Source organism: Canis lupus, chromosome 6 (genome assembly GCF_048164855.1).
Source record: "Canis lupus baileyi chromosome 6, mCanLup2.hap1, whole genome shotgun sequence".
Classification (NCBI taxonomy): domain Eukaryota; kingdom Metazoa; phylum Chordata; class Mammalia; order Carnivora; family Canidae; genus Canis; species Canis lupus.
In genome coordinates this window covers 57,312,881-57,334,912 of record NC_132843.1, presented here as the reverse complement: position 1 = coordinate 57,334,912, position 22,032 = coordinate 57,312,881, and the positions used below count along the sequence as shown (strand labels likewise).

At 46.7% G+C, this 22,032-nt stretch overlaps 1 protein-coding gene and 1 pseudogene across 1 annotated transcript in view; both read left to right on the top strand.

Annotated features, from left to right (window-relative positions):
- Positions 1 to 20,307, top strand: part of TNR (tenascin R) — a 408,870-nt gene extending 388,563 nt beyond the window's left edge. Inside the window, exons 19-23 of the mRNA XM_072830721.1 lie at positions 948 to 1,099; positions 2,530 to 2,626; positions 6,805 to 6,966; positions 11,059 to 11,222; positions 12,355 to 20,307. Coding sequence (XP_072686822.1) covers positions 948 to 1,099; positions 2,530 to 2,626; positions 6,805 to 6,966; positions 11,059 to 11,222; positions 12,355 to 12,474 — 695 coding nt within the window. The 3' untranslated portion in view covers positions 12,475 to 20,307. The remainder of the gene's footprint in view (positions 1 to 947; positions 1,100 to 2,529; positions 2,627 to 6,804; positions 6,967 to 11,058; positions 11,223 to 12,354) is intronic.
- Positions 10,473 to 10,947, top strand: LOC140634834 (NADH dehydrogenase [ubiquinone] 1 alpha subcomplex subunit 3 pseudogene; annotated as a pseudogene).
- Positions 20,308 to 22,032: the final 1,725 nt, after the last annotated feature.

Below are 22,032 nucleotides of genomic sequence, written 5' to 3'. Positions count from 1 at the left end.
TGAAAGATGAGCAGCAATTTATTTCCCCTGCCCTTTCCTTAAACTTAAACTGAACTGTGTAAAACATGGCCATTTGATTGTTTAGTCCAATCAGGAAATTATTTTGTGCAAGGAGTAGAGATCCATCATCTTGCTAACTCTGAACTGGTTTAGGTATTCCTTCACGCTGCTGTGAGGATGACAGAAGGATTTTGCTTAATATCTGTCATCCTTTTGAAAGGGGGGCGCATACTGGGGCGCCTGGGTGGCTCAGTTGGTTGGGTATCCAACTCTGGATTTCAGTTCAGGTCATGATATTGGGATTGTGAAATCAAGTCCTGTGTTGGGCTCCACACTCAGCATGGAGTCTGCTTGAGATTCTCTCTCCCTCTCCCTCCGCTCCTTCCTGGTCATGCACACACTTTCTCTCCATAAATAAACAAAGAAACAAACAAACAAACAAGTAAATAAAGTATTTGAATAAATAAATAAATAAATAAATAAATAAATAAATAAATAATAAATGTGGGCCCTACACTCATCTATTATGGCCCATGCATCTGTAATCATCATCTGAGTAACCCTACTAGCTGCATTTCACCAAGGGTGAAAGTGTGTTGGGGGATATTTTTACTAGGCCCATTTTACTGATAAGAAAACTGATACCCAGGGAAGTCAGTACATTTACCTAAAGCTAAGCAAATAGGTAAGAGAAGGAGCCAGACTGTGAGCCCAGATCTTTGGTCCTCAGATACTGTAAAACTGTATATTGTATGATAAATCCAGCATCAGAGATGGGGAATGTAGGACGATGCAAGGTTCCCAAGCACTGCTTGAGATCCAGTGAAGATTCCTTACAGCTCTTAATGAAGTACCACAAGGTTCTCTATAATCTTCCCCAATCCAAGGAGTCATTACACATAGTAGGACAATGGATCCTTTCTGGAATTGCCTCTTTTCCTATGCAGGGGGCCGAGTGTTTCCTCATCCTCAAGACTGTGCCCAGCATTTGATGAATGGAGACACTCTGAGTGGGGTTTACACCATTTTTCTCAATGGAGAGCTAAGCCGGAAGTTACAGGTGTACTGCGACATGACCACGGATGGGGGTGGATGGATTGTAAGTATATATGGCTATTCTCCATGCACACAAACATCCTTGGTGTCTCATCCATCTGGCTCAATGCTTATGGATCCAAATCTCACCTTCCTCTGGCCAGTCCTCCTCCATCCCCTATCTGTCCATGTTTGGGCTCTTCATTGCTTCTGGGCCTTTGTTCAGCAACCCAGTCAAAGATGTGGCCAAGCACTGTAAGGATTAAGCATATGGAGGCAGCAGTGGCCTGGCCCAATGAAGGGGCCCCTTTTGTTCCTTCTGCAAGAATAGTTAATGCAGCAGGCTGCCGGGGAAAGGGAGTAGTGGCTCAGAAAAGCTCAGGGGTCTTGCCTGCTGAAGGCTGCAGCAATCGTAAAGGAGTAGAGGGGGTGGATTCGCTGTAGGAGGGGGGTCCTCTACAGGAAGAAGTGAGCCTTAGTGGAGAGGTCTATGGGAGGACTGCATATGGGGGAGCAGATAAGGGGCAGAGCACGGATAGCCATCTCTAGTTACAAAGGCCACCCCTGCCCCCATCTTCCCTGGCCTCCTTGGTTCTTCCCCAGAGCTGCCACAGCCTTCAAGATGCACCAGTGGTCAGGGAAAGAGAGAAGACTCTCCTTCCACGTCTAATAGGGCAATACCAAGAGAAGAGAAAGGACAGCTTCACAATGGCCCCACTGAGCAGTGCAGCCCACTATGCGTACAGGAAAGTTCCCACAACTTGACCCTAAAGCAGCCCAGCATTAGCTGAGTCCCTCCATGCATGCAGCCCCACTGCCCTCCTGTGGATCCCCCTCTGGCACTCCTAACACACAGCACTGGATTTTTTTCTTGGTGCAAAATGGATAGATTTTTAATGGAGTTAAATGGTGGCTGTGCTCATAAGCTACTCTTGGGAGACATTTTCTTTTATGTTTCTGACATATTTGTGCCCCCTTCTTAAAGCATAATTGGAAATTGAAGCCAAGGCTGATGCATTGGAGGTTAGATGAAATTAGCACCTAAACAGCTCGGAAAGCGAATGATATGTAGTTGCTTTGCCTGCAATAGGATGATGACAGTTACTAGCTGATTTTGAAGTTAGTCCTGTGCTTTTGGTGAGAAATGCTTTCTATTGCACTCTGTGCTACAAAAAAGATTATTTGAGAGTCTAGCCGATTTCCCCTTGACTATTTGGGGGCTTGATACGTATCCTGGATCCTTCCTACATTGCAGGGGTGCATATTAGTGTCAACATCGCACCCTGGCCTATTCATCAGGAATGATGCACTTCAAGAGAAGAGCTCTGAGCATCTCCTATGAAAACGGCCGTGTGGATACCGGGCTCTGTACTGCAATGTTCCTTATCTGAGCATCTTTGTCATGGCAGATAGAAAACTCGGTTACAGCGGTTTTACTCATGAGATTTTATTTTCTTTAGCATCACTTTATTTCTGCTCCTTTCTCCCTCACAGGTGTTCCAGAGACGACAGAATGGCCAAACTGACTTTTTCCGGAAATGGGCTGAGTACCGTGTTGGCTTCGGGAACCTGGAGGATGAGTTTTGGCTGGGTAATCCTCCTTTGTGCTTCCCCTTGGAACCCCGCTCTGGCTTTTTGTCCATCTCTCTCCTTTCTGTGTCCATCGGGGATGATCAGAAACACCGAGTCTGTTGAGAACTTGACAGCTCGTGAATTGCTTTCAGTACCTCTTGCTCTGTTTGGCTCCACTATTGATCTGTTTTTATCTTCTTGTGGTGTTTTCCTCTTTGCTCTGTCTCTTCCCATCCTCATTAATAGTCTCTTATGCTGATGGGTCTTGACAGAGGAAGTGAGCTGCCTGGTGGGGGCTGGGAGGGGGGTGCAGGCCACAGCCAGCTGGCCTGTCACTTCTCAGAAACCGAGGACCCCCAGCCAGCCTGCAGCTCAGGAGAGAAAGGAGGCAGTGACCCTGCCCCAGCTCCCTGGAGGAATGTTGTTACCTGACTTGACAAGGGAAGAGAAAAATGAAAACAGCCTTGGAGGTGTCCTGCTATCTCCTAGAGGTCTGACACAAGCAGGAGGTACACACTGAGAACTGAACTGGGGTGAGAAGGTGAATACACACCCCGCCCAGGCAGGTGGCAGAGGTGCCAATCCTGGAAAGCAGTATATAGATTACCTGCGTCTCCCTCTTGGTTAGATTTCCATATAGGGAGGCAGGAGGACAGGTGAATAACCGGGTTCCGTTTTTGTGGTCTCCTCTCTATGTCCCTGTCACCATGTCACCTGGGCCTCACTGTCTTTCTGCTGGATGCTCACACGACAGCTCCCTATCTGATCTCTCGGCCTCCAGGACTGCTCCATTGTCCACATGGCCATCTTCCTCACACCCAAAATCTGAGCAGTGGTTAACCTCATTTGTAAACCCTTTCAGTGACTCCTAATCACCACCAGGTGAAAGCCGAACACCTTAGCAGAGCTCCAAGGCCCTCTCTAATCTACCTCTGGAGCCTGCTCCCCACCACCAAGTACCTCATTCCTCTCACCCCACCCCCATACACACACCAACACCAAACTCCAAACATTCAGAATCACTGATGCTTCCGCTGCAAAGAATACCTACCAGCCCACCATCTCCCTGTCCTGTACACCTGGGTGCCCATCTGTGGATATTCAAAGACCCAACTAAACTCCTCTTCCTCCATAGAACCTATCCTGCCCAATGTTCTCACCCTTTGCCTGTGGGAGAAATGGCACAGCATCCATTTTTCTCTCTGTCTCTCTTGACTATACTATGTAAACTTCTTTCAGGAGTGGGACCATATTTTAGTCATCTTCTAATCCCATTGCCTGTTATAGTGCCTGAGATGGTAGGTACTCAAAGTGTAGGCACCAGTCAATGTTAAGAATCTATTGAGTATCTATTAGGTGCCCAGATCTGCTTTGGCTGACATAGGTAATAAAACTGCAGTGTAAGAACATTGAGAGACAATATGAATAGGAAGTACTTTTACCTTCTAGGAGTTTGCATACAGCTTGAGAGACAAGTACAGTGTGCACAAACCGGCAGACAGGGCTTGTCCCCAGACCTCAGCCACGATGCACCGCTACCATGATTTTTCCATTATCTGTGAAGTTAGCTAAACTACCGTGCACTTAAATTTTCTCTATATCACTTGCTTTATTTAATTAAATCTACTGTTTTGTGAAAGAAACTTTATAGCATTTCCCAAAACGGAAACCTAATTATTTTGTGCCAAAACAAAAGGGAGCCTTAAAAATTAATACAATGAAGAGGAAAAAATATTCATACTAATAAATGATAGGTATTTTTAAAAGACTTTATTTATTTATTTATTCATGAGACACGCAGAGAGAGGCAGAGATATAGGCAGAGGGAAAAGCAGGCTCCCTGTGGTGAGCCTGTTGCAGAACTCAATCCCAGGACCCGGGGATCATGACCTGAGCCAAGGGCAGACGCTCAACCACTGAGCCACCCAGGCATCCCAAACAACAGTTAAATCCGGGGGCTCCAAGCTTGATGTTGTTGTAGGTGGTACAAATGAAAGTTAGCAAGTGTTGGGTGTTCACCACAAAGTACTAGAACCAAGCTGAGACGGGGAGTCAGGGTTAGGATGCAAGTTAAGATTTCTCCTTCAACTATTAAGAAGGAGAATTTGGAGAACACCTTTCTCCCAATATGTTTAAGGTTTGTTAGTCCTTATTCCCAAAATATTTCTCAGATCATGAGAGATGCCACCCCACACTGAGAAACACTGGACCAATCTATGAACTACCAATGAAAAGGCACAGATACTCAGAGAGGGGAGAGGTCAGCTTTGGAGGAGGCACTGGGCAATGAGTCAGGAGAATGCAGGAGGGAAGGGGACAGGAAAAGAGGGAAGGCGGGGATTGTTCTGACATGTGTAAATGGTCTGGTAAAGAAACCATCCAACCAGAGGAAAGGTGCAGGTCAGGGAAATAAGAAAATGAGGGTGGGTGGGTTGAATGAAGGCACATTGTGGTACCTAAGGCCAGGAAAAGAAGTCTTGATATAATGTCATAGGTAATGGGGAGCCAGTGAGGACTCTTAAACAGAGGCATGGCCTGGTGATCTGTAGTAGGGCAGCAATACTCAGGTTGAGGGTAACTATGACCCCATGGTTTGTATCCTAACTTGGGTTCCCCAGAAGCAGAGCCAGAAACAAGGATTCTTGTTCAAGAGATTTATTCAGGGAGTGTTCTCAGGAGCAGGGGAATGGAGGAAGCTAGATAGAGCAAAGAAAAATGTGCAAAAATGTGGTTTTGGTAAGAGATGATCTTCAGTACGATCCTCAGAGAAACTCTGGAGCATGAACTGCTCCTCAGAGTTGGTTCCCACCAGGGCAGGGGGCTGGCCTTTTGTACTCCCTATACCAGGCATTAATAAAGAAAGGTCTGCTTCAAGGCACAGGGGAAGAAGGTAGCTTCCAAGGGGAAGTGGCTCCTATTTAGTCAAGGGCAATTATCTAGGAAGAAGGCAGCCGTGAGCTGTTAGCAGCCAACACATGTAGCTGCTGGGGCATATGCCCACCATCTATTACGGGCATCTGGCCAGGCACCCTCAGGATTCACTACATCCACACAAGCACAAATCTAGGGTAGGTTTTGGGTCAGCAACCCAGCAAACAGCCTTCAATTTATAATCAATGTGAAGCTTTAAATCTCAAACAGGATAGGGAAACAGAAAGACCCAGGTGGTCCTTAGCTAATAACATTACTTCTTTTCCACAAAGAGATTAGCCTAAGTAATCTCTAAATTCCCTTTCATCTGCACGATTCTTTTATTCTCATCATGGGGTACTCTGATAGATATCAGGTATGACAGCAAAGCAAGAGGACCTCGGTTCAGTAGGCAGATAGAAATCGGGAGGAGATCAGAGATCACCAGCAAGGCAAGGTGAGTGGTTCAAAGTCTGGACAGGTAGGTCAAAATCAGAAAGTCCCGGAGTACAGCCAGCCGGGGCAAGCGGACAACGGAATAGATAGGAGAAAACATCACCGAGGAGGATGTGGGCTCACAGAGGTTTGCACCTTATGAGGATTTATTAGACCAAGGCCCTTGGAAGCTTAGAGCCCAAAGAGAAGCAGAGGGGTGAAAATAATCACCCAGAAGACCAGTGCAGAGGTGGCAATGCAAGCTGCAGCAGGTAGGTTAGACAAATGGCAACATCCCCTGACTTGGCTATAGGAACCCCAGGAAGGCTGGAGGCTGAGAAAGGGGGAGGCGGTGTAATGCAAGACGAACAGAAGACCCTTTGCAGCCTATCTGCAAACGGCGATGATGCCAGGATGCCTGGCTCTCCCGTGCTCCTAGCACCGGTCCTGAACTCCTCTGATCAGTGTTTCTACCTCTGGCCTCCTACCACCCACACCAAAGGCTGCATGCCCACGTAATGCCTCTTGTCATTTTCAGCCAACACCATGGTCCGGAGTGGAAGGTGGGAAGGGACAGGGCCAGGAATCCTGAGGTTCAAGGCTTGTCTATTCTTGAGTCAAGACTGGCTGTTAGGACCCCCGAGCTGACCTGCGGTAGAAACCCATCAGCAGACCAGGGCTTGTCTTTTTGCAGGAGGAATTTCTGAGTCTGGCAAGGTCTGTCTGATAAACGGCCTGAGACGGGCTGAGGGCAAAAGCAATCCGCCTCCCCTTCCTCCTCCATAACATCCAGGACTAGGCCACAGTCCCGCCTCCCTCCCATCTACCTGCATCCTCGGCTCTTCCCCACAGGGCTGGACAACATACACAGGATCACATCCCAGGGCCGCTACGAGCTGCGCGTGGACATGCGGGACGGCCAGGAGGCTGCCTTCGCCTACTACGACAAGTTCTCCGTGGAGGATGCTAGAAGCCTGTACAAGCTGCGTCTAGGAGGCTACAATGGCACTGCAGGTACCCTGGCCCCTGAGCAGACCCCTGGCCGGGGGCACCTGCAGTCTAGGTACCACCCTCTGCCACAGTCTAGGCCTGAGCTGCCCCGGGGAAGTGGCCGCGCCCACCCAGCAGGTGAATCCCCTGCCAGCCTCAGGGCGCGGGTGGAGGGCTGGGAACCACCGGCGCTGGTTCGGGCTGTCCCTTACCCACCCCGGTGACCCGAAACCAATTTCTCAGGATTTCAGTTTCCTCGTCTGAAAAAATCACGATAATGATGCCTGCCCCACTTCACAGAGTAGTCAGGACAAAAATGCAATCAATGCAATGAAAGTACTTTTAAAGTTCAAAAAAAAAAAAAGTGCAGTGTGAGGGCAAAGGATTATTTTTCTTGTCTAGATTAATCAATATGGGCTCTTATCCAACGACAGCATAATCATCTACTGTCTGGCTAGAAATCTCCCCCTGCGATGACATCTAGGAAACCATCTTGCAACTAATGGAAATAAAGCAGACTCCTCCATACTCTGAGAGGACCCCTCCCCTCAGCAGTCAGAAAGCAACGCCTGGGTCAAAGGCAAGTCAGAGAGCTAGAATGACCCTCACTGGCCACATTTCTTCTCATTCCTCCACAGGAACCAGAAACATGGTCATGTTTCCTGTATAGATTTTTATGACATTTCTACTAAGTAGAACAACCATCTCTATAAGCTCTGTTGCATTAGTAGTTTTATCAGAATATAATATCCAGTCTGCTTCTTAGGCTTTGCCAATCTGTTTCCTGGGTTCTATTATAGCACTTTTCATAAAGCCTGTTTTGCCGAACATTCTACTGTTTGGTACATGGACTTATTGGTCCTTTCATTAACCCTAATTTTGGGGCTAAATGCTAATGTATAATTTTAGCAGCGTTTTTATGCTTTCTGGAATTAGGAAGATTATCATGGTGTTGCCCTTCGAATTACTGCATCTGTCCAAGTATTTCTCTTCCCAGCCAGGTATTCTTACTCTGTAAAAAGACACACTGTGTTATTGTTCAAATCGGAGATTATTCCCAACAGCAGTGGGTCAGATCTGCCCGGAGTGCCCTCAACGAAAGTTCCAATTTACCACACTTTGGACATAAAAAGAGCCACTGAAATGGAGTATATTAAACAACATGTCAGACGAATCATTTTTTTAAAAAACCTGATACAATCCACTCCCTAAGATTGGAATTGTGCCTGTAGAAAAGCAGTTTTTATTCTTCCCACAGGAAGAAAAGCAAGCCTTGCCCCTTGCTACCATGTCCTACCTTCCTCCAAATCCCACCTGCTCCAGGCTTCTTCTCTCTGCCCCCTATAGGTCCAACCACTATTGCCTTTACCGCAGCTCCATCTTGCTCCCAGGCCCAGTGGAGGGCAGGACTATGGGACTGCATCCTACTTTCATGTCTCATAGGCAAATGGAAATCCTATGAGCAAATTGGCCAGTCATTATAAATTAATTACAATCTGATTCTTCCCTTGAAATGTTCAGTTCATCTTCCTCAGAAAGTGAAAACCTGGGCTTACGTAGGCTGCTCCTTCCTCTGGGCAGCTCTACCCAATGGTTACTTTTTCTAGACCAGAAGGTCTCCAGTGGGGAAGAGCCCATCCTTTCTTTCCGACATTTAGCATCACCCAATTCCTCTGGCTTTTATCTTAACTTCCTAGGCCAATGAATGCCCAGTAAGGTGGAAATGAGTACCATTTGGCCTTAATGGTAACAATCCATCCCATGGCCTCTAAATCAAGTTCAGTCCTTTCTCCTGTCCCCATTTCTCAAGGCTACAAATATCTAAGTCTCTAATCAGGACTCTAACTGGATTAGAACTGAAAACTCCAAATCAAGTTAGAAATAAGAGGTTGTTGAACAACCCTTAGAAGTTCATTGTACAAGTTACAGGGACTCAAAAGAAGCATAAGACTTGGCCTTGGCCTCTGTAAGAACTAAACAGGTATTTTTAAAAAGAACCACAAAAGAAATGGTACTCATTTCCACCTTACCGGGTATTCATTGGCCTTGGAAGGAGCAACATCTGGCTGGGATTCCAATGGTGAGGGAAGGCAAACCCTGGATGAGAAGTCATGAAAGGAGCAATTTTTGTGGAGGGAAGGCAGGCATGAAAGGCTTGGCTCCCTAAGGCAGGATGTGAGTTCAGAAGAAACAGAAAGAAGATTGGTGGAGTAGGGTGGAGCTAGACCCTGAAGGGCCTTGAAACCAAGGGAGCAGTCTTACTATGGTGAGCAGTGGGGAACCATGGTAGGTCCTGAGTCTTTTGGGTTTGAGGATACTAATGTGACAGCCATACACTGGATAAAGTAAATCTGAATGAAGAGCAGAGATCGGCTGGCAGATGCTGCGTTAATCCTGATAGGAGATAACAGGAGACTTGACTAACGTGAGGGATTAAGAGAAGGGTATAAATCTGAACGGTGGCTTGAGAGAGAAAAACCAAGACTTAGACAATGTACTGAATATGGATATGAGGCAGAAATGAGAAGGGAAGCCAGATTTTGGAAGGAGATAAAGACTAACACCAAGATATATCCAAGGCAGTAGCAGGCAACATCGGAATGGAAGCTGGAGAGAATTATTCCAGGGCAATTTGAGAGGAAATTCTAGAATACAGAAGGATAAGCGGAAGATGAGAAGATGTGAGATGGGTAGAGGTAACAGAGTCAAACTGATATAAAGAAAGTAACGGATTAATCCAAGAAGTTTTAAAGATAAAGGCTATGAATATTATTTAGGATTAGAGGAGGTAAAGATGCTAATATATATATTAATATATATATATATTATATGAAAAAAATAAGAAATCTTTCCTGCCTTCTTCGGGATCTGAAAGAAATGGGAAAGAATGAGTGTCAGGTACTGGGATTAGCTCTCAATGGACACAAAACCGGAATCCTTGGAACCTGGGAAGAGAAGATGAAAAGGATGGGACAGAGACATGATATGTTGAGTTACAATCCAACTGACCTGAGGGGATCAGGTTTCCTCACAGAATAAAGTTCATCCCCTCACAGTTAAGCTGTGGTGGGAAGCAGTAGGGCCATTGAGTGGCCACCATGAATGTGGACTCATATACCACAGATGACCCAAAACTGTGGTCTCTCCTGGCTTAAAGTAACCTCAGAAGCATCTATAATAATGTTCATTCAATAGCATGAGCTGACATGATTAGGATTTTCTCATGATGTTTTCTCCTATGGACAGGAACTCTAGCTTGCTGAGGTCCCTTTTTACATGTGGCATCAAGTTCTGAATGTGAGGTTTTGGGTGAGGGTTGACCAGGCCAAGTAAACCATGGAGAAGGCCAGGCCATAGATGCATGGTGGTAACCCAGATTGACTCAAGTTGCCATGTCTCATCACTGTCTCCTCTGGAAATAAAAGAATCATGAATGCTGGTGCCCAGTGCAGGCCCAGAGGCAACAGGTAGGGAAGGTAAGGTGGACTGAGTGGACAGAGCTCGGAGCAGAAGGTCAGAGGGATGAGGAAATGAGTTGCAGAGAGCAGTATCGAAGAGCTGACCCAGGGGATAAGGTGGAGTTAGAGTTCCATACAGTCTGGCTGAGGGAACAGGTGGAAATGGGAGAAGTAAATGGAAAGTTCCTTAAGTAGAGGGTAGGTTTGTTGGGAGTGGGCCAAACGTCCAGAGAATCCTGACAAAAGATTAACAAATCAGGCTGCTGCCACCACAGAGACCAAGATGGTCAGGACAGTGACCCTCCTTGCCCGGGTCTCAACGCCTTCCTCAAGGATGCCTGGACCAAAGAGCCGGTGCTGGTCGCACCCTTCACCATTGGGGGCCTCGCTGTGATTCTGCCCACCCTCAGTCCCTTCACCAAATATGCCACCATGATCAACCAGGCCACGCCCTACAACTATCCGAGATGATGGGAACATGCCCGATGTGCCCAGCCACCAGCAGGACCCCCAGGGCCCCAGCCTGGAGTGGCTGAAGAAATTATGAGTGGTGACATGGAGGCGGCCCCTCCCCTGTAGCCCATAAAATGCATAGAGTGGAAAAAAAAAAAAAGACTAACGAATCAGATGGCCTCACAGAAGCATCCCTTTTTTACAGGGGACTCTCTCAGCTATCATCAGGGGCGCCCTTTCTCCACAGAGGACAGAGACAATGATGTTGCTGTTACCAACTGCGCCATGTCTTACAAGGGGGCCTGGTGGTACAAGAACTGCCACCGGACCAACCTCAATGGGAAATATGGAGAGTCCAGGCACAGTCAGGTACGTGAAGCTCGCCACTGTTATGAATGACCCAGACCTATGGAACCCACCATCCCTTAGCTTTATGTGTTCAGTGCACAAGTGAGTCTTACATTTCCCTTTGTAAAAATAAAATACTAAGTCTTAAGAAAGGACTATCATGAGTAATGTAGGCCCTGGGATAAGGACAGGACAAAGCAGATGCCAGAGGAGGGAAAGAAAAGCATCTGGACTCAGGAGCTAGATAGAACTCACCCAGAGAAGCCCTTGACCACCAGTACATTCCATTTCCTCATCTAAACGATCCCATGGAGAGTTTATCAATTTTAGAGTCAGCTTCACAGGCTCAACTTTCTCTAAAGAAGGGTCCCATGGAAGGAGAGATCAGATAAACTGGATTGTAATTCCCCATTAGAGACCACAAGTCCACAGGCTGGGCTGGGTGATAGGGTGACCAACTGGACCAACTGGACCAATGGAGACTTTCCCATTTTGGGCACCAAGGGCCAGCAGCCAGGGAAACCCCTCAGTCCTGAGCCAACTGAGATGGCTGGTCACCACAGGTAGATACCACCCGAGTCTCCCATCAGGAGTGAGCAGTCAAACACAATCATTCTCCACAAAATGCCCGTAGACTATGGGGATTTTGAAATTCAACACAAATAACTGGTGCGTGCAACCCCTGACAGCCAAAAACATAAAGCTGGCAGTTAAGAAAGTGACCTGATGTGCAGTCCTGATGCACACTCAGGCCATAGGCATGCTTAAAAAGAAAAGCTGGGGGGCAACTGGGTGGCTCAGTGGTTGAGCATCTGCCTTCGGCTCAGGGTGTGATCCCGGGGTCCTGGGATCGAGTCCGGCATCGGGCTCCCGGTAGGGAGCCCGCTTCTCCCTCTGCCTATGTCTGTGCTTCTCTCTCTGTGTCTCTCATGAATGAATAAATAAACATTTTTAAAAATTAAAAAAGAAGAGCTGGAAAAAGACTCTATTCCTCCGACCTTATCAGAAGCTGGACCACAAAGCTTCATGTTAATAGAATACGGCCAAATTCTCATCTTGGATTCCCCACTCCTGGTGTTCTCCCTTTTTCAAGTTGGGTGTTCCCTCTGGCAGGGAGGCAATGGCCTGACGTGCATGTCTTTCTCCTTCCCAGGGGATCAACTGGTACCACTGGAAAGGCCACGAGTTCTCCATCCCTTTCGTGGAGATGAAGATGCGCCCCTATAACCACCGTCTCCCAGCGGGGCGGAAACGGCGGTCCTTGCAGTTCTGAGCAGCGGTGGCCCTGGGCCGACTGACCCTTTCTGTCATTTGTTTGTATTTTATAATATGAGACAAGGGGTGGGGGGTAAGAGTACTGTGCTTTGCAACATTTGAAGGGCGTTCAAGGAAGCAGGACATAGCTGCTTGCGGTTTCTGCTGTCCCGGGCCTGGGCCTCGGTCTCCACGCTCCCTCCCACCCAGTCATCCCTAACCTTTGCCTCCCTTCCCACTAAGGAGGGAAAGTCGGAAACATTTTAAAGAGACCCATGGAAAGGCAGGTCCCAGAATCAGATTGCTATGGCAACAGGCCTTCTTTTCCTGCCCTCCTAGGAGTTGCCTGGCATTCCAGGTATCCGTGCTCAGGTTACCGCCTTGGATGGTCAGATTCTCACAGCAGCCCCTGGGAGAAGCCTTGGGAAGAGAGCTCTGCCATCCACACCCCTTGAGAGGAAGCAGATGAACCTCACCCCATCCCAACAACCCAAGTCCTTTTCAATGGGCCAAAGATTCTCATTGCCTGACACTCTTACCAGCGAAGTGTCCTATTACCTTTTAAGAGCAGTCGCCTCCTTCCCCATCCCAAGCAATTCTGTGCCTATGTCCATCTTACCCTTAGACCCCCATGGTCCCACAAGCCCAAGGCATTGTCCACACCTGGCCCCAAGCTCCACAGTGGCCGTGTCCCTGAGGGTCCTAAGTCCTTGCTCCCTCTCTTGGGTCAAACGGAAGAACTTCCTTTTGTGGGCGAAAGGGTCTCGGAGATGGTGGCAGTTTTCACCCTTTGGGGTCAGACATTGAGGAAAGGACAATAGTAGAAATCAGGGCATCTGCCATTTGAGATTATGGTCCCATGGGAAACAGAGATCTTACCTGGCTCTATTTTCGTGTTTCTAGTCCTATCTGTCATGGATTTTCTTTTCTTTTCTTATTTCTGAATTGCAAACAGAAGGCCTCATTTCTGTCTTCAGCCAGGCTCTCCTTAATGTGGGTGGCTTATTAAGAGTCAGAAGAAGTTATGTGATCAGCCAGCCATTCCTTTGACTGACAATTCCTGGAAAGAGGTGAAATTCATGGGGAGTTGTTTTTGTTTTTTGCTCCTTTTTTTTTTTTTTTTTGGTCCTGTGGGAAATAGGAATGACCTCTCTAATGAGTTGGCATCATGAGAAGCCTTTCTCCATCTTCTTTTATTATTCTGCCTCTGAGAGGAAAAATGAAAAGTGCCAGAGGAAATTACATCTGGAAATCCAAAGGTGAACAGGGGACGACTGTGGGCCTACCTCCCATTTTATGAGATGTGCTCTCTTCACTACCATGATTTGATTTTTAAGCCCAAGAGAGCTGGAGGCTCTAGAAACCATGACCCTTTGACTTCTCCAAATCAAATGTCAGGTGCAGCCATCCCTGCAGCCTCTACCGAAATCCATAGCCAGCTCCCCAGTTGCCCTCCCCTTTCCCCTCCTCATGGTCCTGCAGGTCCCACTTTTGTTTTCTGTAATCCCCGTGGTTAGCCAAACTAGGGCATCGTGTTCCTTTCCCAACCAGTTGCTGGAAAAGCCTGAGAGCTAGCAATTTCCTAATGGAAATAGCTGCACTCTAACATGATTCTGATCCCCAAGAAAAGATAGTCCCTTGGGCTGCTGATCACACTTTATGCTTACAAACCCCGGGGCTGGGACGTGGAGGCCACATAGACACTTCCTCAGGTTAGCTTGGGCTTCAAAAGAAACCCAAACCCCTTGTCCTACTAGAAGGAGGACAAGGAAGAAAGAGAAACAGTCCTTTCAAGAAATGTGTAAACTGAGAGATTGAGCTAGAGAATGGAACACACCAGTGATTACTAGGAAAGGAAGCAAGGGCTAAGGTATAGGCCCCTCCTCTACCATGTCATTGGCTCTGTGACATCATTGTTTTCTCACTCTGTGTGGGACTCAGTTCCCCCTCCCCCAGGGGGTTGAATGAAAGTTTAGACTAGACTGGCCACCAACTTCCTTTTCAGTTTTGATGGTCAGTAGTGCAAGTTTCCGACCTGAAAATCTAATTAGAAATTGGCATTGATGAGAGAGTGCAATTAAGTAATGAAAATTCACCAGGAGCCCTGCTTTTTTTAGGGAAAGAGAGACGGAAGGAAGGAGGGAAGGACGGAGGAAGGAAGGCTGAGATCATAAATAAAACACACACACACACACACAGAGGAAAAAAACATTGCAGAAAAGGTAATGTCACGTAAGAGGCTGAGTTGATTTTGCCCATAAAAGCAGATTCCAGGGGCCTGGGTGGTGTCAGGACAGCCTACCTCATCAAGGCAACTGACACACAAAAAAAGATTATGAGTCCTTATGTGGTCAATTCAGGTGAAAGCTAGGAAGTATCAGAGGAAACCAAAACCCACCTTCCTTTCATTACAACCATTTTACCCTATGGAACATTTTTATAAATAGTATCAGCAGCATTGCCTGAATTCATTTCAAAAACTTTTAAAGCAAGAAAAAGACTTCAAAGATTAGCTCACCCAACCTCCTATAAAAGGATGTATACATTGCTTTTATTAAATTGAGTGATTTTCTCACGAGTTTTCTCCATCTTCAAGAGGCACTGTGCCCCGTTCTCTCCTCAAGATCCATGATCAACTAAACTCAAAGCTTTTTAATTTTACTCACTGATTCCTGCTTATTTTGTTCCTCCAAATTTATATTCTTCCCAAGGGTGGATCCAGTAAACATACTCACAAAGCACTGACCTACACACACCACTTTCTCTTGCGGGACTGACAGGGCAAGAAGTGGACCCTGCCTAGAGGCAATTTAACTGTGGGATTAGGATTTAATCCCAATCCTAATCACAGGTGTTTACAAACAAAACCTCCCAAGAACTGCAACAGATCCACTACCTAGATCCAAGATCCAGATAGTTTTCCCTTTTCTCATTTCGCCATTAGATAAAGATAGTTCCCAAGAGAGTAACTCACATTCTCCAGGGTTCTTTCTGGACGGTGGGGGAGGGAGATGGAGACAACAAATCTGTTGGCCTTGTAGACTGGATTTAAATGGAGGGAGAGACTTGCTAGGTGTGGCCACAAGGTGGCGATCACCCCCCCACCTCCCCCCACCCCAAGTGAAACCTGGTGGGGATTGAGGACTGCAAGCCCCTCAGGGGGTTCCAGGAGAACTCACACCAAAACAAGTTTCAGGAAAACCAACCAACAGATTTCCACAGGAGGTTGAACTGTAAAAGAAGAACAATAAAAATGGCAGCGAAGAAATGCAGAGCCAATTTCCATGAATAGTTAAATCCACCCTACCCGTCTCCCCTGGGCTGCTCCAGAAGTGCTAAGACCCCTCCCACCCGCTTCCCTGGAAACCAACCAGCAACCCTCACATGGAAAACTGTTATTTCAAAGACAAACCTGAAGAACCAAGGTTGCCAATGAGCTCAATGCCAAACCAAACAACTCTAATCACATTTATAGTTTTAAAATCCAGTCCCAGAACAGAGCTGTAGATTAAGGAACACTAGGTCATTATGGAATTTTTTCAAAGAGCTCTTTTAAAAGCATCAGTTGAGAAACGATTTATGAGCTCCTCTTTGTCCCTTCCTCTGGAAAGAAAGTGGAACCTGTGAGCAGTAGATGCCCCAAGCTGGGGAGGCTGAAATAGACCAGCCCATGATCTGGACTTGCAAGTATTCCTGGGGCATGAAAACATTTTTTCTTCCTTTTTCTTTTCTTTTTTTCTTTTTTTCTTTTTTTTTTTTTTCTTTCTTTCTTTCTTTCTTTCTTTCTTTCTTTCTTTCTTTCTTTCTTTCTTTCTTTCTTTTTTAACTTTATCCTCTACCCAGAATTTCAAGAAAGGAAGAACCACTTTCTTACTCAGGATATGTGCTTGCTTTCGATCACCTGACTCCTACAATTCTATCTCATTCCTACTTCCGTTTCTTTCCCTCCAAAGGGCACACTCCCCTTGTATCTCACTGTCTATTCCTAAAACTTTGAAAAGGAAAGATTCACATGTCAGTTTAGTTCCAATGATCCCACAGAAGATGGAATAATTTGTTCATTTGCTTCAAACTTGCCAAGGCCTTGGGACCTCAGAAGCCTGAGGGGGAGGAGTGATCTGTGTAGTTTGGGAGTCTGCCTCTTATACAAAGCTCCAGATGCCAAGAGCAGACTCAGCCCCACCCAGCCTCTCTGGGTGGCCCGTCTTTCTCTAGATAACGATAACAGAAAGGATCCACGCTCGGGAAAGGTGAGACACCAGGCTGGCTTCTGCGTGACGCCTGTAGCCTCTCTCTGGCTTTATCTCCAGGCCCTTTGGCCACATTCCTGAACATCGTTGACTAAATGCTCCCCCATACTTTTGTTTCTTCTGTAACCCCACCCCACACAAATGTGACTGAGTTTCCCTCAACTGTACTCCAGCATTTTGGAGACCCACCAGGCCAAATGAGAATTCACGGACTGAAGGAGACCTCCAAAAGTAAATAGGGGGAAAAGCCCTGGGATATTTGAAGTGGGTGTGTTGTAGATTCAGGTCCCCCTTGAAAGAATGGCTCTGGTTCATCCTAATTGTAGCCACATTAGATTTGCTTATGTCCATTCTGTGTTCTTCAAGCTTTGAGAAATAGGGAAGAAGAAAACATAAAACATAAAATAAAATAGCAAAATAAGAGAAGCTGACAGATGATTGGAGATTGAAAGCAAGCCTTCCACTGATGGCCCACAGCAGAGGTACAGAGAGCGAGGGTGAGGCAAGAGGCGCTGGTCTAGGGACCTGCATTAGTTCCTTGAGTTCTGGTCTCACTGCCCCCCTGAGCTCCTGTCACTTCACACACCTGACCTGAGGAGAAACTAAGGTACCAGAGGCCTGTCACCGCAGAAAACGAGAAGCAGAAGAGCTTCCTGTGCTTGCTTAACTGGTTGAGCCCAGACCTCACTTTTCCTTCATGGCACTCACAAGCCTGATTTGTCATCTCCAGCATTTCTGATTAATTTTTCAAGGTCACCCCTTGCCTGAACCATGACTTCATTGCACCTGCAGCACTTCATTGTCCAAGTGTCCTTGGCAAACCTCAGTCTTTGGACAGTGTTGCATTTTCTCCAAACCGGAAATCCTCCCTCCTTCCCAAGCTTAACAAGGCAATTGCAGAGTATCCAAATAACACAGCTCTTGTTCCTCAGACGAGCTCTGCGCTCTCTGTTAACTTGACAAAACAGCTCCTCCTTGTCCACTCTGAGCCTGGACTGATGCTGAATCTCCAGTTCAGAAACATTTAATGCCTTTCTGTCTCCCTGAATTGACCCTTCCGGGTACTGACATTGGCTCATTGGCACCATGAGCTTATGGGAGGCAGAGCAAGATCCCAGGAGGCCTGGAATACCTAAGCCACAGAGAGGGTTTGGGCCCAGATGTGTGGCCAGAAGGCAAGTACATGGATGAGAACTATTGTTTTCTTCCCATCACTGGTTTAAAAGCCCCAAGGACACCCTGTGTTGCTCTCTAACATCCTGCCATTGGACGCGAATGTATTCAAGGCTGCCTCCAAAAGACAAATATTGGGAACATACCTTCAGAGCTGGAGGGGACTGGGGATCATCTAACCTGACCCTCTCATTTCAGACTTCAGAGAAAAGATGCCCAGAAGAGTTAGGCAATTTGCCCAAGTTCACACAGCTAATTAGTAACAGAGCTGAGGTCAGATCTGGCATAGGCCTTTTAATATTTCTCTTCCCAGATGAAGACTAAGAGAAATGGTATTTACTGCAGTCCAACTACTTTCCAGATACTGTGCTAGGAACTTCACACGTATTGCTTCATTAAATCCTCACCACAACCCTGATTCAAGTTTAACCATTTTACAGATAAGGAAATGGAGATACAGAAAGGTTTAGTGACATGCCCAAAGTCACACAGGTGCTAAGGAGAGCCATAATCGGAATCTCTCTGCCTAATTCTAAATCCCTTGCTTTTGCCTTTTCGGGAGGCTGCTGCCCTTTCTGCTTGTTTAGTCAAGTGGCCGCCATCTTGGATTTACTAATGTTTGCACAAAGGGACTTCTGATGCCACTTCCCTCTATCTTTTAAGAAAAGGGAGTTCTTGTGTTTTTTGCCGCATACGCCAGGAGACCTTCCACTTCACCATCAAAAGTAAGAAATATCCAGACAGCTCTTTCCTTTTCCTTGTCTTTTTTCCTTTTCTTTCTTTCTTTTTCTTTCTTTCTTTTCTTTCTTTCTTTCTTCTTTTTCTTTCTTTCTTTCTTTCTTTTTCTTTCTTTCTTTCTTTCTTCTCTTTCTTTCTTTCTTTCTTTCTTTCTTTTGTTTCTAATTGGGAAGGTAAGAAAAAGTTCTACAGCAAATTGGTAGCAGTTTAAAAAGACCAGGACACAAACACTATGTCCCCAACCCTACTCCTTTGGGAATATAGTGGCCTCTTCCTCATCCAACATTAGAAGAGTAGGGAATTCCAGAGTCATTCTTCTCAAACTAGGTAGACAAGGTTGACAAGACTGGAGAGAATAAACATGACACATGTTCCTGGAGCACCAATTTTATTTCAGAATTTAAGAGGAAAGGAGTTATATTATTAATATTTTGAAACCAATACAGACGGTATCAAACATAGAAATCCTATGAATTTTTAGGCTAAAACCAGCAGGCTACAGACTAATTGGGCTTTTTCCTCCCAGACTTTCATGGATACCATGAGAGTGTCCCTGTAGGGGTACATCAGTGGGAAAATTGGGGAATGAGGCTAGACAAAGGCAGGAGACTAATGTTACTTATTCTCCTCTTCTGACCCACTCCCACCTCCTCAGTGGGGATGTGCGTGTGTTGGAGGTAGGTGGTCTCAGAGGATAGCTAGGCACAATCTCAGCTCTCTTGGCTGCACTGAGGAATTAAGAAGGAAATTTGTACTGGGTAAATGATATTTTTGTCTGTCAGGCCCAAAATCCAGAAATGAATCCCTTCCTCTTAACTGAATGCCACTTATCCATAAAGGAATAGATTTCCCCAAGAAAGAACTCTGCATTTCATGGTCCTCTTCCATGTGGAGGCTGCTGAGGGTGCTGACATGACTCTGTGTTAGATTCCATAAAAGCCAAGTTTTCTACAAAACTGTCAGCCAAGTAAGAGCCCCCCTACTGAACCCCGTTTCCCCACCCATGCCCTCTAGACTCACACCACAGTCCCACAGACTCAGAGTTCAGAATCCAGATGGGTTACTGTTAACACCAGTCTCCTCCTTCCCATCCTGCACACACACAGGCATCCAGCCATCCTGACCTCGGATGCGCCCCAGGTCCATAGGAACTCCTAGGTACCCTGGGCAAGTCGCTGTGACTTCGAGGAAGCTGTTACATTGGGCCCAGGCAGCTGAAACCCACCTCGGTGGTCTCTAGATTGTTGTTCTCAGAACCCATAAACACTGAATCCTCCAGTCCCCCTGAATTTGAGTTTGTCATTTTAACCTTTAACGGCCTTTTCAGGTAAAAAAAATATATATATAAATAACACCGACCAATTTACTGCCTTTGTAGTTACATTGTGCTGGGGAAAAGCATTTACTTAAAAGAAAGACTAGAAGGAAGGCAAAAACAAAAACAAGAAGAAAATGGAGTACACACTCCTGAGACGATGTACACTGTACTAGACTGGAATAAAAGTATCAACAGAGGACGGGAGGGGGGAAGCCAACCTCCTGGCTCCTTTCATGGCACTGTAGCTCAAAGACCGGAATCTCCGCTTGTTAACCATTGTTAACCAGTATTTTTAGTCCTGATTGCTTTTAGCTTCTGTATAGTTCCTTTTTTAAACACATTTTCTATACGTCAATAAAAGATCCAGAAGGAATGGTGTGCATCTTCTGGGTCCTGTGGGGGCACTGGGGAGGTGTGCCTGCCTCATCAGCCAGCTTACCTCTTGATTTGCTCGGGGCCTCCTCCCCTTTGAGTTTACCTGCCACTGATGCTTCTCTGCATCCCCTGTTCTCAGCCCTGAAGGTCCTGCTACTCCTCCTGTGTCCCTTGCCTTCTTGATCCTGTTCTCTAGTTGTAGCCTTGATGCTCCTACCCTTCCTCTCTCTGCCTCTATGTCTCTCTTTCTCCTCTGCCTCCCTCCCACTCTGAATTCTTCACCTCACCCACTGCTTTTACCATCAGAAGAGGTCCCTGATGGGTGATAGCCTCTGCTGGATGCCCTAGAACCACCCAGACTGCTCTGCTCCATGGTGGGGAGTCTTCCATCAGCCACAGAGAGTGAGTCACTGTCCAGCTCCCTCAACCCTGGAGTGCCCAGTGGTGGCTGGATCTCCAAGGCTCTAGTGCCATCTATGGGCACTGGTAGAGAATATTTCATTGTCCTGACTGGCCCAGCCTGTCCACCCTCTGCTCAGTTTCTAGCTCCTGAGACCACCTGCCTCTCAGGCTTGGTCACCTGGGAAAATATTCTTCCTTTCCCTCCTTTGAAAATGAGCATCTTGTAAGATCATCTCTCACCTCCAACCTATACAGGCAAGACTCAGGCAGGTAACAGCCAGTAGAGCAGGGGTGTGAAGGAAACTGTCATCCAGCACAGCATCACAAGCACAGGAGGCAGGAGGGTAGAGGTGACAGTAACAGAGCAGAGTTGGGGCCCTGAACCCAGACAAGCGCTTCCCCTTGGAAGCTTGGGGCGGGGGTGGGGAGTATCCAGGAGACTATCTGCGGGTGGTCCACCTGGCTGTGTCTTAAGAGGATAGGAATTACCCAAGGGGGAAGAATGTGCAAGCACGAGTGAGACAACATCTCCCATAGGAGCAGGGCCAGGAGTGGTAGAGTGTTGCAAAGTGCTCGGCTCCCTGGCACCCCGGGAAGGAATCTGATGACAGAGCTCACCACAGGCCAGGGATAGATGGAGCCTTATGAAATTCCAAGGCCAAGAGGGAGCAGTGTTTCTCCATGTCCCCATGTCAAAAGGGAGATAGAAAGAATACTTTTAAAGGAGACATAGAAGGTTCTTTAAAAATTTGGAGATAAAATTGTTTTTATTTTATTTTATTTTTTATTCATGAGAGACAGAGGAAGAGAGAGAGAGGCAGAGACACAGGCAGAGGGAGAAGCAGGATCCTTGCAGGGAGCCCCATGCAGGACTCGATCCCAGGTCTCCAGGATCAAGCCCTGGGCCCAAGGCAGGCACCAAACCGCTGAGCCACCCAGTGATCCCTAAAATTGTTTTTAAGTTTCACTCCTCCTAGTGTTTTATAGGCACCAGCAGTCCTCTTCCCAAACTGAGGCCATGTGAGAAACAGGGATGGAAATCCCAGCTTCCAGCCATGTGAGTGTCTACCACAAAAGTACCTGCCCTGCACCCACCCTGGGGCTCATTACCTCTTCCTCCTAATTTCCAAAAGAAACATTTCTGGAATAGCAGCAAGAGAAGACCTTTTAAAAACAGTCACAGTTCCTAGTCTTATTTCAAGTAAGCCATTCCGGAAACCCCTACCTCAGGACGGTGTTACCTGAGGAGTGATCTCAGTTAATATGCAGAGAAAGTCCATCGCCTGAATCTCATCCTGCATGCTATCTGGGAAACGGAAAC